Source organism: Mercenaria mercenaria, chromosome 13 (genome assembly GCF_021730395.1).
Source record: "Mercenaria mercenaria strain notata chromosome 13, MADL_Memer_1, whole genome shotgun sequence".
Taxonomy (NCBI): Eukaryota; Metazoa; Mollusca; class Bivalvia; order Venerida; family Veneridae; genus Mercenaria; species Mercenaria mercenaria.
In genome coordinates, this window is record NC_069373.1 from 15,408,755 (window position 1) to 15,429,663 (window position 20,909).

At 34.4% G+C, this 20,909-nt stretch overlaps 1 protein-coding gene across 8 annotated transcripts in view; it reads left to right on the forward strand.

Moving 5' to 3' along the window:
- The window catches only part of LOC123529672 (sortilin-like), a 43,954-nt gene that overhangs the window by 13,248 nt on the left and 9,797 nt on the right, over positions 1 to 20,909 (forward strand). For 3 of the 8 annotated variants that reach the window (XR_008366680.1, XM_053521250.1, XM_053521251.1), the window contains exons 5-20: positions 1,046 to 1,195; positions 1,909 to 2,101; positions 2,308 to 2,447; positions 5,597 to 5,686; positions 6,670 to 6,730; positions 6,897 to 7,147; positions 8,167 to 8,269; positions 9,468 to 9,544; positions 9,915 to 10,074; positions 10,508 to 10,624; positions 11,153 to 11,261; positions 11,556 to 11,630; positions 11,821 to 11,901; positions 13,175 to 13,288; positions 15,488 to 15,617; positions 18,028 to 18,069. Coding sequence is in view for 7 of the 8 variants with exons in the window: in XM_053521250.1 (XP_053377225.1) it covers positions 1,046 to 1,195; positions 1,909 to 2,101; positions 2,308 to 2,447; positions 5,597 to 5,686; positions 6,670 to 6,730; positions 6,897 to 7,147; positions 8,167 to 8,269; positions 9,468 to 9,544; positions 9,915 to 10,074; positions 10,508 to 10,624; positions 11,153 to 11,261; positions 11,556 to 11,630; positions 11,821 to 11,901; positions 13,175 to 13,288; positions 15,488 to 15,617; positions 18,028 to 18,069 (1,893 nt within the window). In the remaining variant the exon portion in view is untranslated. Of the gene's footprint in view, positions 1 to 1,045; positions 1,196 to 1,908; positions 2,102 to 2,307; positions 2,448 to 5,596; positions 5,687 to 6,669; positions 6,731 to 6,896; positions 7,148 to 8,166; positions 8,270 to 9,467; positions 9,545 to 9,914; positions 10,075 to 10,507; positions 10,625 to 11,152; positions 11,262 to 11,555; positions 11,631 to 11,820; positions 11,902 to 13,174; positions 13,289 to 14,625; positions 14,686 to 15,487; positions 15,618 to 18,027; positions 18,070 to 20,909 lie in introns of those variants that run through there. The other 5 variants (XM_053521252.1, XM_053521253.1, XM_045310106.2 and 2 more) reach the window with 4 other exon arrangements.

A 20,909-nucleotide genomic window follows, 5' to 3' on the forward strand; every position in this document is an offset into this window, starting at 1 on the left:
TTCAGACATTAAACCTCTTACTTAGATTTATTTTTTTATTCTATGAATGAATAGAATCCAGGACAGCATTCATTACTTCAAACACATAGACGCCGATCTTCCAATAGTACAACAAACGGTATTCTTCAAATATTCTTCAATAAGAGAAACATTAGTATGACCAAAACACCTGTTATGCAAAATCAAGAGAAATATCACCTAGAAAGCCCTAACAATTGTTGAATAGACTGATAACTTATGACTGCTTGTATCTGAATAAATGCTCAACATAAGATCTCTAGAATTCCCTAAGAATTAATATGAATTTTGATAAATAAAAGCAACAAGCTCTATAATATGTTTAACATTGCTGAAAGTTGAAACAGCTTTGCCGAACTTAGAAGCGGAAAATAAAGCAGTTTTGGTCGGCAATGTTTTGGTACAATTGAAGAAGTTACTTTGTATCTGTCATACTAGGTACACACATTTTTATAAAAGAATGCTCTCGGTTTAAACACAAACAAAAGAACGTCCTCCGATTATAATGGAAAGGCATTTTGAGGAAATCGATGACCACAGTAAGCTTCAGTAGCACATGTAATGTGTAGCTTTGAATATGATAATGAATTTGTATCAATAGCAATGCATTCAATTTCTTGGTCATTTTTAAAGATGAAATGTATAAAGAAACAAAAATACAAAATAGAATTCAGTTTTATTCGTCGAATAGTAACCTGTAACACAAACAATATCATATTTAACATTAGTATGTAGAACAAAAATCTTAGATTTTAAGAGATTAAAGTTTAAGAAATGTAGAAGAATGAGTAGAACTGTAAAGAATAAAAATGTTTTAAAATATGCACACCTACAACACTGTAAGTACCGGTTTATACATTAGCTGATCGTTCTGATAATGAAGTCAAGAATATTGTCTGTACTGCAAAAGTTTAAAAGAAATAGATCAAGAAGACAATCGATCATTTGTTTATGGACTTCCTTTATTTTCCCGATTCAAAATACATTCGTTCATATAAACACCTACATTTACATACAATATTTTCAGGTGTATCTAATTGGTGAAGGCAACTATATGTATACAACAGCGGATGGTGGTCTGTCCTTTCTAAAGATAGATCTACCATTTTCAGTCAGTGGAGAATTGATTTTCAGTAACTATAATAGAGACCACTTGATGGCACTAGATACAGACAAGGTAAGCATACAATAATTAATACAATAACTTATTGTTTACAAGTATTAAGTTCTTAATGCGAGTTCTGTTAGTTACATGTTATGGGTAATGCCATAAATTGCATAATACTGCCAGTCGACATAGTAACAATAAATTACTTGTCAAATTTATATCTAGTTACTTAAATAACTCATTATTTTGTCAAATCAAGTCAGCCATTGTATTTTATTTTTGCACAGTTAAGCAGACGATTGTATTACTATATTCGCTGTGTTATATAAAACCATTTTATGTATTACGTAAATTAAAGCGGCATGCCTCCAGATCGTTCAACGACAACAACAAGATTTTTTTAGATATCTTGAAATAAATGCTATATTTCATAAGAAGGCTTTAAAACTTAACTACTGGCAACGCAAATTTGCATGCTTAATTAGCTAAAATTAAAAACATACAGTTATGCATTACTGTGGACAGCAATAATTTTCCAGATATGGATGTATTACAGTTTAATTTCACCAAATTGATCACTTGCTTACCATATATATGTTTTAAAACTGTTCACGCAGTGCTGAGTAATTTAACAACAATAACTGGATTAACCGGAGACTGGAAAGGGGTCAAGGTAGCAATTTTAAACAGTTTTTACAGAAGAAAGCTTTTAAAAACAGATGAAAGCTTTTAAAACCCATTGCAATTATACAATACAGTAGCTATTTATTATTTTGTTCTAGAAACTGTTTGTCTCAAAAGATAATGGCGCAAATTGGAAGCAGGTCAATATACAAGAAAACGTAAATAACGAGAAGAAATTCCAAAAAGCAGTTTGGGGTATAAAACCGGAAGAAGACGAAGATCAAGGGACCAACCCAGACACAGCTAATACTATATATTTTACCTATGGTTCTTCTGCTGAATCAAATTGGTGTAAGTAAAATGGCGCACTGCAGTTCATTGAAACTTTTATTGTTGATACTTCTTTGTGTCTCAATAAAACTATCTTCCTCTCATGTGATACCGATGTTCATAATATAATACTAAGTACGTTGGTGTCAAGAAAGCATTACATGTACATTTTAAGTTATATCTGTAATCTAATACTAATGTTTATTATATTTATGCTTCTAATTTAGATCATAACAAAAGTAATGGGTTGACTCTCGCCAAATCAACAGATGGTGGAAACACTTACACTGATCTCTTGTCAGCAGTTATATCGTTTGAACGTAAAGGAAAGTTTTTGTTTGCTTCGCAGAGCATATTCCCAGATGAAGTAAGTCGAGTATTTCGAAATGTATTGTCAGTGTCTATTCCATACAACATATTTTTATAAACCAGTACTAGTAGTCCGAGCTAATGCAAGGTGAATTGTAGAAAAATGCAATTGTGTACTTTTCTAAATAACTCAGAAATGTTGATTTATATGATACTGTGTGTGAGGCTAATTGTAAATATAAAAAACGCAGTTACATCAAATGTATAAATATTTTCACATGTGGTTCATTGTAGGAAGGGTAACTGTGTCAAAGTTAAAGTGTCACCTCCCAATATTATGCCATAGAATATTTAAGAAGGAAGCATTCAAAAAGCTGTTTTCTTACAAAACCAAAAGAAGGAAAATAAACATACATTGTTCCGTATAAAGAAATGATATGTGTGTACTCGGTAACTTCTTTACGTAACAGTTGTTTTGCATCAACACTACGTGTGGAGTGGAGTTTTGTAGGAAAGAGCTAGTGCTGACTCCATAATCCACAGCTGTTGACAAGTGTCGACATAACTCTGCCCATCGAGCTACCGTATATGAACAAAACAAGTCAAAAGTAAAAAATCAGAACAGATATTCCCGGCAAGTAGGTGCGCCGTAACTCTACAGCAATGTGCGCAAAGATGTTTCAATGATTTGAATTTACACAAAAATATAGACAAATAATTAGACAACATACCAGTTAAAACAAACCAATTAGGATGAAAGCGAAACACAAACTTTAACTATGTTAATTAATTAATATATAATTATGACACTGAGTGGCCGCTACTTGAATAAAACATCCATGTTCATAACAGATTTCCTATACTTTGACGTTAACTTACTGTTGCCAGAGTAAATTAACCCTTAACCTGCTATATTTCTATAATGGACTGGTCCATCTTTCAATTTGGACAGTACCACTTAGTACTCAAAGGGGTTTTCACTGAAAATTTACTGACTGAATAGCGAACAGTGCAGACCATGATCAGACTGCACGGATGTGCAGGCTGATCTTGGTCTGCACTGGTCGCAAAGGCAGAATCATCTGCCGCCAGCAGGCTAAGGGTTAAGCATGTTCTGACACTTTTAAAAAAAATGTAACATTGAGTTACCACTGTTGAATTAACTACGTATATTCAGGCAATTCTATTTCAATTGTCAGAAGTAAGTACACATGTCTCTTCATATATCATTTCCACTGTTATGACAATGAGCTGCAGTTACATGAAAACACCACACTTGTTTAGTCATTTTTTTAAAATTTCGACATCTTATACTACTTTCCTCAAACGTGATATTAAACTACCACTTCCTGAGAATTGCACACGTGTAGGCCTAATTTCTCCATTGTACCACAACACATGTTCAGCTCAAATTCCAAGTCGTGAAACCTGAATAAATCATCCATGTTCAAGTTTAATTTCTCAATAGTGAGACTGAGCTACCCTTGCCTGAATATATCAGTCATGTTCAAATCATATTTCCTCAACTGTGACTTGAGCTTTTGGTGACTGCATAAACCTCATGTTCAGACCTAATTTCGCAAAGGCGACTTTAAGCTACAACTGCCTGTATAAACCATGTACGTTCAGGTCTTAAAACTGGGGACAGCCGGTCATCTTGGTAAGTGTTATTGAGGGTGGAGAGGGAGGGTTAACGTCTGATGCTAGCAACCACACACTGTAACACAGATCTTCCCGACTGTATTGAACAGCCAAAATCTGAGACATCTGTATACCATAGTATTCGATAACTTCACTGGGACAAAAACAGTGATCTTCATCTGCTACTTGAAAGAAATAGTAGTCAAGGATCAGATAGGAAGGTATGGTGCATAACTGAAAAAAAACTTGTTTCATTTTATGTTTCCTCCTAATAACTGTTTTACAGTTTTCACAAGTACTCGGTTTTAACAAATACTGTGTTTGGTTTTCGGTATGTTTATACTAGTATTACATCATCACAGTATTGAAGAAGTGAAGAAGTGTATAGTAAAAAAAAGATTGTATTTATATAAAAGTTAAGACAATCTTTGATAAATTAAATGAAGGTTTTCCCCAGTTTTTGATGGCTATAATATTATTGTTACAAATGTTTTTCCTTGTAATGAAGATATTTCTGTTATTAAATTCTGCTAGTTTGGAATAAGCGCTCGCTAAATGAATAATTTGGTTTTTATACTCCATAGGATGTTGCTCGTTGGGCAACTTCTTTTTACTATTGATAACTGACAAAGTCGAAGTTAAAGTCGTCCCTCCCATATTATTGTTTCTAAACATCCAAATATGACCTTGTTTCGGATAGTTCATACGTTTCCATTGCTGTAAATTCAACACAATTGCCAAGTACCACGATTTATTTATGCGTTTGCAAGTAAGGAATTGAAGTATGATTTTAAGATAATGTGTGCAAACCAATCATTAATAAATTAAGTAAAAGTTTGTTGGAAACATTGTATTTAATACCAATTTCTGTATTGGCTCTAAGATATTTGCTGAAACTTTAAAATTTAAATTTCACTTTCTTTAAGTCAAAATAAGTTGGATTTCCAAAACTTTTACAAAAATGTTTCAAATTTTATAGATTTCTATTTTAAGAAACTTCAATGAACACGCACATCATAACTTATGAGAAGTTCATAATTATAACATTTACAAATGTGATCAGTTTCACCCCGATTTTAATAATGATGCTGATGTTATATTAATTATAATGGTGTATGCGTATTGATGTGGTACATCTCTAAGTTTTCTCAAGAGTACTTGAACAATAGCTGCTGAAATTGACGTTTTGTTTCAGAAGTCGTAACGTATTAATTTTGTTTGACTATCTTTATGATTTAAATTGTGCTGCTTTCGGCTGTTTACATTTAATCCTATTCATTCATAGGAATTGGACATTCACAAAACCCTTAAATGCTTACCATTTTCATGATATAAATGTTTAAATTGCAGAAAATCTAGAAAAAGGATCAACATCACAAGAAAGCAGCATCCTCTAATATATTGTGTTTATTGATGTGTACATCGTAGACATTCACATACACTATCAGGGCAAAAAGTATAAATATGTAACACAGTTTTGCTTCACCTGTGAAAGGTAAATGACAAAGCCACTTCAAATGTCTACAGCCATTGTATTGCATTCAAATGTACGGATGTTCATTGCAGTTTGTGAATGGGCCTAGCCAAATACGGATATCTACTGATGGTGGAAACAACTTTCAGAAGATCAAGATACCTACTACAGCGCCACCCGACGTATATAAAAATATCTTTCTAACCTTGTGTTTTTAGTAAAATTATTTTAACGTTTACTTTTGTTTTTTAAATCTAGAGTTATAATATTGGAATTTTATGATTTTAATTCGTCAGCGTATTTTCTCAAACTTGTTCGTTTCTGAAAAAGTAACAAAAACGTTTTTATACAGGAAACTTTTTTTCTAAAGCGTCTGTGCATAGATAAAGCATCGTTACATTGACTTCTGTCAAATTTATATAATAGTTTTGCTCTGCAGCAAATAAAAATAACCGTCAGAGATAACTGTAGAAAATACCCTCACCGAATGGTGCTTAGATCTCTGTGTAATTATGTTGTGTCAGTATTGCATGCTCTCTCACTGATATCACTGCACATTGCTGAGGTGCTATACGCAAAATAGAAAAGTGTCTTAATGTCACATTTTCACGAATCGTTTAATGGATCTTCATTTGTTTAGATTGGTAGCATCATTACACAGAGATTCCTTTAAATTGTTCGCATGTCTTTTTTTTAAATTGTATATTGGTGCCACCAGAAGGTAAATAGAAACAAAAGCCTTTATAGAATAGCTTAATTCTAATGCACTTTGGCAAGAAGCATCCTTGTATAGACGTCTCTTGCATCTATTTAAATGGTTTGGGCCTTAAACACACAAACTGCTACACGAATGTTTTCATGTTTTTCTGCAAGAACCATTCCCCAGTCAGATGCAATAGTTTCGTTCCGCTGCACACTCTTCTTGGGATACTAGTATTTTATCATTTGTGTAAGGCTAAGTATCAAATCGATCTTTGTCTGTACTATACGCTCTATTCACTAACATTTCGGGATGGGATTTCATTTGTAAACTTTAGCAAAATCTAAAAAGAGCCGATAATTAGTTTTTTGTTTTGTTCATTTAAACTCTTAATCTGTATGTAGAAGACAACTAATTAGCCTTTTAGACGTTTTTTTTTCTAAATAAATTGTTTAAAATTTTCAGGCTTTCCGTGTAGTGGATATTGATCATAACAGGATATTTGTGCATGTGGACGAGAAGGACGGTAGGTATAAAATGATCAACCTCTCTCTCTCTCTCTCTCTCGTACACACTAGACCTGCGTTTGCGCCATAGTATATCAGAACAGTGCTGCAAATACTAGTAAATGATTATTTCAACATGCACTATGCAACATATCTCTGCTGTTACAGAGTTTTTCTTTCCTGTAGGCACGGGTCTTGGAACACTCTACATATCAGACAGCCAAGGGTTACTGTATTCAAGATCACTTAACAGACACATGTTTGCTAATTACAACGACGTCAGTGGCTTTTACAAGGTAAAGTCGATGCGAGGTGTATACATGACCAGTCAGATCAGTAGAGATGGATCCATACATACCAAGATAACATATAACCGTGGAGCTGATTGGCAGAACATTTCTAGACCAGATGGTGTGCCTTGTAAAAACGAATCAAAGGTACTTGTTCTACGTAATATGACTTAGATACGGGGGTATGTTTAATGTATAGTAGAGTTGTGTACATAAAAGATGAGTAGATATGTACATCATATAATAACGATTTTCTGAATAAATGTAACGTTCTGTTATGCTTGTGTTCTTCAGGCTGTGTCAGGCAAAAATCATTTAAAAGTAGGTCTACAAATCAAAGTTCAGCTCAGTCCTCTTTCTGAAGGGGGTTTGGGGCATCTTTGCTTCCGGTAGTCAACATACAGAACAGAACAGAAACAAAATAAAATTATGTACAAGGATATCTGACGTCTTAATTAAAAAAAACAATGGGGACACACAATAAAGTGATACCACTGTAGTCATTATGTAAAGCATGGGTCCGGCTTCGCTGTTTTGAAATAAATATATTGTAAAGTTTCGTTTTGAAGAAATGAATCGAAAGGCATTATTCACATTTTCCTTTGCGTTTTTAGTCTCTTTGTGCCATTCTACTGAACTTGCTTTTGAAAAAGACATTTTCTTAGAAATATGTATACTTGCAAAACGTCCGTAGTTTTTCTGCTCGTGTTACGGTAAAAGTAAATATAGAAAAATAAATAATAAAACCTGCATCCGAGTTAGTACCACATGGAAAATATCGCATTAATCCCTAGCACGATTGTGCGAACACTGTATTGGGTAGCAGCTAGCGATAATAACTATTTGAATTGTTTTGTCAATATATGTGCAAATGTATAAAATCTTTCATGGCATATAATATGTAATGTAAATATCTTTTTAAAACAACAAAAATTGGGAGGTGTGGGACTCGTGCGTAATAAAATTGCCGCTATTACATCATTCTATTACCCTGTGCTGTTTTGCCATTGACAAATAAGCACGTCTGTCGTTTTTTAAACTATCATTTTCTGTTCAATAGATTGTTCGAGAATATCAACATAACTGATCAATGATTCGTCACACTTCGCTGTTTTATCATAAATGTATATGTTCGTTTGTGAACAATTCATGTTACATTTTTTCAGGATTGTTATTTGCAAATACACGGCATGTACAGTATTAAACGTGGGATCAATACTGAACTTCCTATTAGCCAGTCAACAGCTGTAGGATTGATTTTGGCACATGGTAATCTTTTAGTGTAATTCGCTTGAAGTAATAGGACAGACATACTCATGGGCTTCGACAAACATGTAACGCATTGGTAGATCTTTATTCCACAGAAAGACCTCGTATTTAGTCACTATCCTATAATTTTATTAACAGTAATTATGTAAAGAAGTCCTAATCAGTCAAAGTTTTTCGTAGAACGCTTTCCTGATAATCGAGTGTCCGTTTACCTGGGTCATGATACAAAAGGTGCAAACATCGAATTTACGAAATTTTAAATATATTTAGCTTTAACCCGCCCGCTTGACTCAATAGGAAGCGCACAGATATACGGATCGTAGGGTCGTGAGTTGATCCTTGGGCGGGCCGTATGTTCTCCGTGACGATTTGATACAGTTACATAACTGAAAACTGTTGAAAAATGGAGTTAAACCCAAAAAAAACCATTAAGCTTTAAGTCATGATATAAAACAATTCTATAATTTCAATACAATCGGACCATTGAAAAACCTTATATCATGTATTACACCCCTCATCCATTTTTGAACGGTCCCTAAACTAGATATGAATGCATGTAGTATATACCATTTAAAAGGACAATGAATGTTCACTGATTTACGGTGAAATATGAAATTGTCTTTAATTATTTATTTATTTTGTTGGGTTTAACGTCGCACTGACACAATTATTGGTCATATGGCGACTTTCCAGCTTTGATGGTGGAGGAAGAACCCAGGTGCCCTTCCGTGCATTATTTCATCACGAACGGGCACGTGGGTAGAACCACCGACCTTCCGTAAGCCAGATGGACGGCTTTCTTACATGAAGAATTCAACGCCCCGAGTGAGGCTCGAACCCACATCAATGAGGGGCTCGTGATTTGAAGCCAGCGACATTAACCACTCGGCCACGGAGGCCCCATGAGTGTTTCTATGATTTCTATGAGACTGAGGTAGTTACATAATAAACAGAAATAAATAGATATAACTCGACTGTGATGACTTTTTTAATATGTTATTGAATACATGTATATGTTGTTGGAAATGTATAAGAAATGTTGAAAAATATACTATTTATAATGAGGAAGACTTTGAAAAGATATCGAGACGTTAGAACTTTTGGTAATGGTAATTATTACATTCAGTTATAACAAGTGTACCAGAGAGTGAAGAAATATATATTCTGTTATAAATATTAAAGATTTAATTTTGAACAGGGCATGTAGCTGATGCCTTGCAGAAGACAGATCCGGATGTCTTTGTATCAAGAGATGGTGGTTATACATGGCACCTGGTAACTTACAATATAACCTGCATACTAAATATATACCAAGATAATTTGACAAAAGTTTCCGTTTTAAGCTTATTTGATTTCTATGTTTCAAAAGTTTGAGAGTTATAAAATCACCTCTTGAGTATCAGACAATCGGTTATTAGATGAATACTCAAAAATCACTCAAAATCACTCAACAACGAACGCTGAATGATTCCATTTGTTTTTTTTTTCTTGCTGTATGTAGAAAACCATGATAAAGTAAGAAAAAGAAAACATGGATGCAAGGAACAACTAAGTGCTTTTGTAGCTTCTTTTTAACTGCGCGTACTCTAAATAAATGTAGAAAAAAAACATTATAAACAACCTTCAAGTTTTTTTTTCAATACAGGCTTTGGAAGGACCACACTTTTACGAGATGGGAGGTTACGGGGGATTAGTGGTGGCAATTTCCAATTCAGAATCATATCCACAAATCGTGAAATTTTCTTTCGATGAAGGGAGATGTTGGCATGAATATAAATTTACAGAGAAAAATCTCAATATTACAGGTAAAATATCACTACATGAATACTTAACAAGAAATAACTATAAGAGTAGTTTAAGTTTAATGATATTAACTTGTTAACGAATGCTATCTGCTGAATATCAGTGACACTTTGATGCAAAAATCATCACACGCCTAGAATATCTTCATATCTGTACAACTGATATTTAGTTTTAAATAAATTTCGACCCTTCGTTCCTTCGTTGCGTGAGTAAATGTTATATTAAATAGCCCGATATATTAAGCATCCATTTCAAGGTCACTGTGAAAATGCGGGTCTGTCGACAAATCTACTTACATGATCCATTTTGAATACAATAATGATATAGTGCTTCTTAAGATGGATAATCAAGATATACAATTTCGTTAAATGATTGTTTCATGTTTGTTGCTTAACTGGGCCGAATAATTTACGATCTTATATGTACTGTTTGTAGGCATTTTAGCAAACCCGACGAGCTTAGCTGTAATGGTGTTTGGTTATATATCTTCGACTAAACAGTGGGATGTGACAGTGATAGATTTCAGGAGAATGGTTCAACGAAAATGCTCTAGTAACGCTAGTTCTATTATACATATATTTTATTTATTTGTTGAACTACGAACTTACTGTTAACTATCATATGTTATGTTTGCCATCAACTGCCTCTTTTGCGCGTCTTCGTTAGCGGTAAGTTTTATATATACTTATTATAAACTGTCTAACTTTTACAACCTTCAATAACTTATGTTCCCCTAAACGTAGTTACAAAATGTACCCCTTGAAGAATAAAGAAAATCATAAAATGCGGCACAAACTGCTGTCAGAAATATTGGCATGCACTAGTAAAAGCATCACTTTGTGATCTTCGAAGAGGTCAACAGTAATCAAGGATCATATTCAAAACTATAACTATGCTGCTGAGGTTCATATTGCTTTCTTCATGTTACATTTTGAGTCAATGACAAAGACATGAACGTTTGATTTAAAAATATCGGGCAGAACCATTTTGACCCTACTTATCTGAGAGGTAGTACTTGTTTTGCTTTTGACCTTTGTTCACTATGATTTTGAATGTTGTTAGTTGTTCTGTTTTGACAAGATGATGATTATGAATCTTGGACAACACTGAATACCAACAATAGCTCAGAAGTAAAGGGGTGTGTACTTGGCACTAAGGAAACATTTAAAAGACTGAAGAAGGATTCACTGTAAGCCATCTGAACAGTCAATACATTTATTTTCGCATGTATAGACTCTTTTTCAAGTCTTACTTTGTTTTGTATACATTTATAGAATGCATACCATGGAACTGTTTTTAGAGAATATTATCCATAACTCTTAAGTTACAAAAGTAAAGATTTTTTTTTTCATTTGTTAAAATTGTAAAAAAATTGACATTTTGTATTGTTTTAACAATTAAATTAGTAAAAAATCCGTTTCTTTGCTTGTGAAAAATACTCATGCAAAAGATAAAGAGGTGTATTTCTTAAATATTGTATTAGGTGTTTCAAAGGACATGACTACGTCGTGAACAACACTATGGAAGAATGTGTATGTACAAAGGAAGATTATGAGTGGTAAGTTTGAACTGAAAGCCTCGTTTTATCTGTATTTGACCAGAGCTAAAAATCAAAATATTTACGTTTATCGGTATCTAGTGCCTATAGAAGATCGAATCGAAATGCTAATTGCTAAATGCTGAACACGTAATGTTAAATGCTAAAAGAAGACTTAAATAGTAATGTTAAGTATTCAACCGGTTTACAGTTGGACATCGCGTCCCTCTTTGATTGTGTCTGACAGAAATGGAGGAGGACTCTATGATAAGCAGTTTGTAAATCCTACCAGGTATGAACTGTTTTGATATCTGTCCTCTCGCTTATTTCGTCGGGCCCTTAAGGGTGTTTCTCTTGTTGCTCTGTCTTCTGAAAAGGCATTGTGTACATACGTTTTTGGTTCCTAAGGTTTGCTTTTTATATATTCATACATGAGCATTTTTGTGTTTTGCGTGCCATGCCTTTCTGTTTCTATTACGTGTCTTAGAGATTCACCTGGAGGGGTTTACTCTTATTTACACTGTCCCGACTCTTTGGAACATGGTGGGGGTAAGAGTGAGGTTGGTAGAGCACCATAAACTGGTTTAAGCTCCACTGTGGTGATTTTGCCATTGACAGTTCCAAGGTGGTGCCCTATTGTGTTCTTTTGTTTGTTCGTTTGTTCCTTTTTTCTTGTGTGTTGGCTTTGTGTGCGAGTGTGTGTGTGTGTGTGGTATGCACGTCTGCGTGCTTTGGGTTTCGTTTTGGGGAGGCTGCGCTTTTGGTACGTGGCATTCTTTGTTTGATATTTGTCCTTGTTTTGTTTTTTAACATTTGCTTTGTACATTTCACAATTGATAATATGTACTTATTATCATTTGACAGTTGATACTCCATAGCGAATGTGACTGTTTTGTTTGGTTTGGCAATCAGCATTAGGCTTCATACACATACATACATACGTAATACATACATACATTTTGCAACAGTTTCTTTAATGGCGCTTCGAGCGACCTTCTATAAGCATCAGTTCGTAGCTTGTTTCTCTAAATTTACCTCTGAAAGTACTAATAAACTTTGTACGACAATAGTACCTAATGTCTTTACATCTGGCATACATGTCATATTGATCTTCAATGGACTTCAAGGAAGGATTAAATGATGTTATTAGGGGATTTTATGCAAATGATATCACTTCCATTCTGGAATAAGAGGTATACCTGACAAACTGCATAATGAGCTACAATGATCCAGGATGTATTACAGTTCAAAATATTCGTTTACTTGAGGAGAAACATTACCCTTCTTTACACAGTCCCTACATTATTTTTCTTGTTCACTTTTGTTTCATTCGTCGTCGGTAGGAATTGGTCTATTTACTGCGATAATCAGATGGTGATCAAAATGTTCTGATGTAATTTTAAGATTTTAGTTTTGTGTGATATTGTTCAAATAGTTAAAATATAAAGTATGATTCTAATGTATTTAATCTTTCAACATAGATCGGATAGGATAGTTTTCATGTTACTTTGTATTGTATACTAATGATGCGGAGTAATGAGATACAACAATCTAATATGTTTTAGTGACTATGGTTACATGCGAGATGGAGTTCCTCACGAATGTATAAAGGAAACATTTTTCAGAGCGGAAGTCAATAAATGTTTGTCAAATTACGATACCAAGAACTTTTTACTCGGGTAAGTTATGTTTTATCAATTTAAAAGGTTTATATTCAATATTGTACTGTTTTTGTATTTGACTGTTTTTGTAAGTACTAGGAGTCTTTTGGCACCCTTTTGTTGAGCTTAAGAATTTAAGGTGACATGAAACGCTAAATAAAATCTTATTTGCTATACTCACCGTCAGAGGTTTGTATCTTATGTAATATTTTGAAAGTATATAGACCTTTTTAATATTGGAAAGGTAGTTTACATCTTTAATCAGATCACACAAAACTGACCATAGAACTTACTGGGTCGGTAAAATTCTCACAAACCATCAGTTCTTTCAGTAACCTCGTACTGCAATGTAAACGTTTTAGAACATCTACACTGTTGCCTGCCTGAGGGAAACGTGTCAACGATCTTTAGCTCTTGTGATGTTTTTGAAAAAATAAGATGAGTTACTGTCATCATTTGATCAGTGTTGGCGTTTGCGTTGCCTGGTTAAGTTTTATGCTTAGGTCAGCTTTTCTCCTAAACTGTTGCTTTGAAACTTCAAAATTTGTTAATCGTCGATAGCTGACCCTATACAGCAAGAAACATAACTCCATCCTGCATTGCAAAAGTTATGGCCCCTTTTGGACTTAGAAAATATCAGTTTTCTTGGCTAAGATTTATGTTTAGGTAAACTTTTCTTCTAAACTATGAAAGCTATTGCTTTGAAACTTGCAGCGCTTGTTCACCATCATAAACTTACCTTGTACAGCAAGAAACGTAACTACATTCTGTTTTTTGCAAGAATTATGGCCCCTTTTGGACTTAGAAAGTCAGATTTATTGGTTAAGTTTTGTGTTTAGGTCAGCTTTTCTCCTAAACTATCAAAGCTATTGCTTTAAAACTTGCAACACTTGTTCACCATCATAAGCTGATCCTGTAGCACAAGAAGCGTAACTCTGTCCTGCTTTTTGTAAGAATTATGGCCCCTTTTGGACTTAGAAATATCAGATTTATTGGTTAAGTTTTATGTTTAGGGTAACTTTTTTCCTAAACTATTGCTTTGAAACTTGCAACAGTTGTTTTCCATCATAAGTTGACACTGTACAGCAAGAAACATAACTCCATCTTGCTTTTTACATGCATTATGGCCCTATTTGGACTTAGAAAATCATGGGTAGGACAATATTTCTATTATACAGAGACAAAAATAAGATCAGAGTCTGCACCGAAAGGCGTTGCTCTTGTTATTTCTGTTTTCAAATTCATTTTAGGGCTAACATAGCAATGACAAGGGGTGGGGTGGTAATGCACTTTAACTATATAAAAAAAAGGTCATAAAATGAATCAGAAATAAGTTACATAATTTTCTCAAGCAGGGAATAGTGTAAAAAATACAGTGGAACGTTGGGTTATAGGCTGTATGCCAAAGCAAAATGTGATGGTAAGTTAACTAATAAATTCACTTGAGTGAACTTTATATATTCAGCTTGAAGCGTTGTGGTCACTTTTGTTTTTATCTCGTATTATTACTTTCAAATTATAACGAAAAAAAAATTTTGGCGTGAATAAAAATTCATAAATTGTAACACGTCATCTAATTATATTCTAAATTTTTACCCTTTCGTGATTACTCATAAAATAGTTAGGGCGCCATTATATTTGAATAAAAAATAACAGCGAGTTTCTGAAGAAAGTGTTCGAAACGTTATCAACTTATGGATTTGTTTTATCAAAACAGTTGTTATGCAGTTTTTAACAGTACTTCTGTTGTATAGTGGCTATCAGTGTTTGTATATTTCGCTCCAGTACTGACAAATTCTCAAATGTTAATAAGTTGTATTTCAAATATATTGCCGTTTGTCAAAATGTCATAGAGACTATTCCTTTCTCTCGCATATCAAACTCCTTACCTCTCAGTTCAAGATCTTGTGTCCAGCTAACTAAAGCAACAGAAAAATAACCCCTTCGAAGTTTTCAACGAACTCTTTAGAAGATCATTGATTTTAAAAGTTACTTACTTATATCTAAATTGAAATAGCGAAATAACTGTATAATATGATTTTCTAACAAACTGTTCTAAGTACTAAAATATGTGTTTACACAATACGTAAAGTGATGATTAACGTATACTAATGAAAGAAGTTTATTCGTAAATGAATCAAACAGACAGACATGAAGCTGTTTTTTTGTTATCTATTGAATAACTTGTTTCATTCTAACGCTGTTTTGCTATGATAGTTACAGAAAAATTCCCGGTAACAAATGTGTAGGGGGATTTTCACCACCGAGCATTACTGACTCACGAAAGATGTGCAATGAATCTCATAATACAACAGAGAAAACACCAGAAGTAGACGAACCTCAAGGTGTAAGTGTCACAATATTATTCGGTTGAATTCAGTTCTCTTAAACTCAGATAACCAAAACAAACAAAAACAAATTTCGAAACAGGATATTTTCTGCTAGAACTGCATCAGTTGCTTGATGAAAATTTAATGATTGCCACCATCACCACAGAAAGACAGTTTTATATATGTTTATTTGGGTTTTACGGCGCACCAACATAGTATAGGTTATATGGCGCCAAACAGGACAACAAATTTTGGTTCCACATCGAAATAAAAACATGAGGTATAGAATCAAAATTTGCATGTGTTAAGACCCTAATAGTCGCCTCTTACGATCATGCAAGGGTAAGGCAGTGGTTCCAATTCTTTTAACACACAGATTGTCCCAGAACAGAACACCATTTATAAAAGCTTGTCGTATCTTTTTGCGCCCTTGTTACTAGTAATATGTTTTATCAGGAATTATATTTAAATTATCTAGGAAATTTTTATCGTTATGTTAGATCAAAATGCCTATCACCCAGTGAACACAATGTGGAAATCTAAAATCCTGTTGTGTACCAAGGTAAAGATGCGAAATGACAGGTCATTAGATCAAATCAAAGTATAAATGATATGAAAATGCGTCATATATTAGCCCGAGAAAACTTAGTACATTCTAATAATAGAATATACGTTGTGGAAGCGGCATAAAATCTATTCAGGATGTTTATCATCGTGGCATTTTAATAAAGTTCGAAACTGGGTTAAGTGAGAACAAAAACGCCAAAACATTTGAAGGTAGAAGCCAGCAAATCAAGCCAAATCATAGATAAAAATATTAGCACTCTATATACCCCATTTTTTACCTTGACTACATTGAAACCGATTACAATGTTTGTATCTTTCTAATTCATTTATAAAACCTCTTTGTCTCAGCGTGAAAACTCGATGATTTCGCAAAGTCATGGTCAAAAAATTGTTTACACTCCAGATGCTGCATTTTATACCGGACCTGATGAAATAGTCTTTTTTCAATCTATGTCCATATGAAAAGTAGACTACCTTGCTCTAGTTCTACGTCACAAGGTCGATCCGAGAAATTTCGTTACAAACACATAAAAAGTTTTCTTAATGTTCTAGATGAATCATGTCGGAACGTTTTTCATTATCAACTCTTAATTAATCAAATATCAAATTGAGTTATCTAGTCTAGGTTCGAAATTATGGCAGATGGTCAAGTCATAGAAATATACTCTAAGAAAATCTATCACTTCATGCTACTGTCCAAAGTGTTTTTGTTCGGATTACCTTAATTTTTATTTGTATGTTCAGGGTTCAATTCCGTTTTCAACAAGATTTCAGTTATGTAACGGTGGGCAGTTAACTTACAGATGTCCCCTGAAATCTGTACCAGTGCTTTTTGTTCTAGAGAAGTAACTGCCAACTTTCCCACTAGAAACAAATTTGGAGGAAGAATGACTACAGATACGTTGTTTTTATCAGTCGTCATAGAGAACATATGCCTTGTCCGGGAATCGAACTCATGACCACATATTCGTATAGGTGGGGGCCAATAAGGCATAACCATGCATCCTTCAAGCCTTTTTTCATAGGTACCTAACTGTTCGGAAGGACCAACTCTTTTAAAATAAGTAAAAAAAAATGATCCCATGGAAGAACTCTTTTGAATTATATATGATTTCACTGTTTTCACGGCAACCATTCATTTTTGGAGAGGACAACCATACAGATGATAATCAGTCAAACCTTGGTCAGTTTTTGTGATAAAACAATAAAAATGCTCTCAAAAAGTCTAAGGGGATGCATGGTAGACCTTATTGGCCCTCGTACTAGTACATCTACACTCCCCTAGTGAGCCTTTTTAACCTGAATAATAGGAGTATTTATTTTTACGTCTTTGGTAGAGTGAGCCAAATTGTGAAATAAAAAATGTGGAAAACCACAGGTCAGCCAACACGGCATAAACGAACATGTTGCAGTCTCGGTTTTATCGAGCCTGTTAATGGACTGATGGACGGTAGTGGAAGTGCAAGCTACCATCCACGCTCTCCAGCCTCAGGTTGAACAGAACTGGACATTTACACATGTTAAAGGTTTCTGTCAAAATTTGAATTCTGTATTCTAGAATATATTAAATTTTGCAACTTAAAAGGTGTTTGATGCATTGTAATTCAGCACACAGAAACTTACTTACACTTCACAATATGTCTACTTTCATGTAGTTTGAATTGATAGAGGGTCTTAGGATGTTCAAAAATTAGTGCCTTAAAGATTGAATTTGATTATCCTCAGTCAACCTATGGCACTATATCAAAGAAATTCAACATGACTAATTTTCATCTCAACTGGTTACATAGGGTAACAACTGACACTTTAAGTGATTCTCTGATTTTTCATTGTTATTTAATTTTCAAATTATAATTTCAGATATCCACTACTCCAGAACACTCTACAAAAATGGACAACGAGGTATGTCAAGATTTCCATCCGCGTTGAAGCTTGAGTGGTCTATTTCTTGAATGTTTGGCTAAATGTTTGTATTTATGAAATCTAGGTCAGTTTTGAACTTGAACATATCTTGTTACAACTAGGTCGACATGATACAAGTTGTATAGATCATTTTTCTTATAAAGTTTAGGTCAGATTTGAAACTTGGTTATCTTAGTAAAAGCTAGGTTAGTGGGTAAAATTGTTATATACCTTGTTAACACTTAAACGGTCACAAGATGGCTAAAATGTTTCTCTTCATCAAGGCTAGTTCAGTTTGAAAACTCGGAAATAACGCCAGATCATTAACAAAAAATGTTATCACTCGAGATGCCACATTTGTAACTACCGTAGATATAGGCTAAAGTGAACGTGTTTCTCTATATAGTCCAGATCCAGTGGAAAAGTAGACCATCTTTACTCAAAATCTAGCCCTATATGTCAAAAACGTAGAGACGTTTCATTGATAATCGTAAAGCTAAAGTTTCAGCATGATCTGGACGAATGGGCCAGAACGTTCAGTCTTTATAAAGTCTGAATTAAGTATCAAACTAGGTCATTTGGGTCGACAGTATGGTCAAAAGGTAAAGTCACAGACAAATCGTGTTTAATATATTTGTCGATCACGCTTATGTAGTCACGTTATGTATTTTGAAATATAATTAACCTGAGTGTTTTAACCAGTAATTGTCATCTCATTTCCGAACATTCTATTCAAACAGTTTTTATTAAAACTCGTAGTATATTTGCAAAGTATATGGGGATGACACGGTGTGTAGAGCACATGAATCAGGTTAATATGTCAAAAGTCAAGGTCACAAATGGAGCTCAAAGGTCAAATTTGTCCAACATATTTCGTTTCCGGAGCATAATTTAGTAAGAATTAACAGTTTTGACTTCAATATTGACTTTAAGGTGGGTGGCAATGAGAAGATGTGCAGACTGCAAGGAAAAGGTCTGTAGGTCAAAGGTCAAGATCAAAGCAAGGTCAAGTCTGTCCGTCTTATTTTGTGTCCGGATCATAAATTTATAACCAGTTAAGTAACTGATTCCACACCAACTTTCAACCTATCCTTTATATTTTTTATTCTGAACAAAACTTCAAAACCATTTATTTTTCTGACTTTAAACATTGAATGGAGTTGGGTGGCGGAGTTGATTTGAGGAGTGCAGAAATCCACATTACTCTACCCCACTCCTGCCCGTCCTACTCTATCAAAAATGATTTTATATTTTGCGCCTAAATTTTCAAGCACGTGAACTTGAGGTAGGTGAATGGTCAAGGTGGTTAAGAATTGATCTAAAATCTGTGAATTTATTTTGTTTGGAGCACAACTTCAATGCTTTTCAAGATGTTGACTTCAAACTTGGAATAAATGTGAATGATTGGCTTTAGGAGTGCAACAATCGACATTACTCCCTCAAAAAAGCCATTCAATTTCTGTTTCTTGTTTCTAATTATTCCATCACAATTGCCGTACTATATCCTTCAACCCAGCACCCACTGCCACATGACATTCCCCGTGTCCAACACTCGCCCAAGACTTTTTTTTATTTTTACCTTCTCCTGCATATGTTATCCGCTTTTCGGAATTCATGTGTGGATATTTTATCCATTTTACTAATTGGATATTCACTGGACTTGAGACGGCTTACAATAAAACAATATTGTTGAGTATGGGCATTGGTCAGAACATATTTAACATCGTAAAGTTTACAATCTGAACTACCCATTCATTTTTCCCGCATACCTAGATACCGTATTTTGCATACAATATGACAGTCAGTCCGAATGTCTGACTACCAAGTTAAAACTCGGGTAGACTGCAAGCTTAGGGGCCAGGAACGAACTAATAGAGAAGCTTTCCTCACAACATATCAATCGGTTAATGTATTCTTCGGAGCGCCATACAGCTATCTAATATACATTCGAGTTTTGATTTGAATTGTATGGTTTAAGTACAAAACTATCTCTCAAAAATATTTATCGAGTGGTACGAGTACGTACATAACTCGAACACCCTTTGTCAACTTAACTGGAGCATTGTTTAGTATCAAGTCACTTAAAATATTTATTTAGTTGAATCACTTTCGGGGACTATTGGAATGCGCTTTTCCGTCCGTCATTCCGTCCGTCCGTCTTTCCATTCGTCCGTCTGTAATTTCCCGTCCGATCCATATCTCTGTCAACCATGAAGGGATTTTAATATTACCTGGTACAAATGTTCCTTTTGATGAGACGACGTGTCAAGCGCAGAAATCGGACGCCTACCTCAAAGGTCATGGTCACAGCTGGAACAGGGCTGTTTTCCTGTACGGTCCAAAACTCTGCCATCCATGAAATGATTTAGATGTTACTTAGCACTTTTGTACCTCATAATAAGACAGAGTATCTTGCACAACTTTGAGACCCCTAGGTTAAGGTCCCACATGGCATGAACAGGTGTGTTTCGTGTCCAGACCATTACTATGTCATTCATTAAGGAATTTTAATATCACTTGGCACAAATATTTCCAATGATAAGACGACGTGTCATACGCAGATCCTGGACCACTGACTCAAAGGTCAAGGTCACAATTGGAGGTCAGAGTTCAACAGAGCTTTTTTCCTCTCCGGTCTATTTCTCTGCCATCCATGAATTGAATTTAATATTACTTGGCAAAATATTCCCCATGATGAGACGACGTGTCGTGCGCAAAACTCAAACCCCTAGCCCAATGGTCAAGGTCACAATTGGAGGTCAAAGGTCAAAAGTTTATTTCCTGTCCGGTCCAGAACTCCGTCATCCATCAAGAGGTTTTAATTTTACTTGGCATAAATG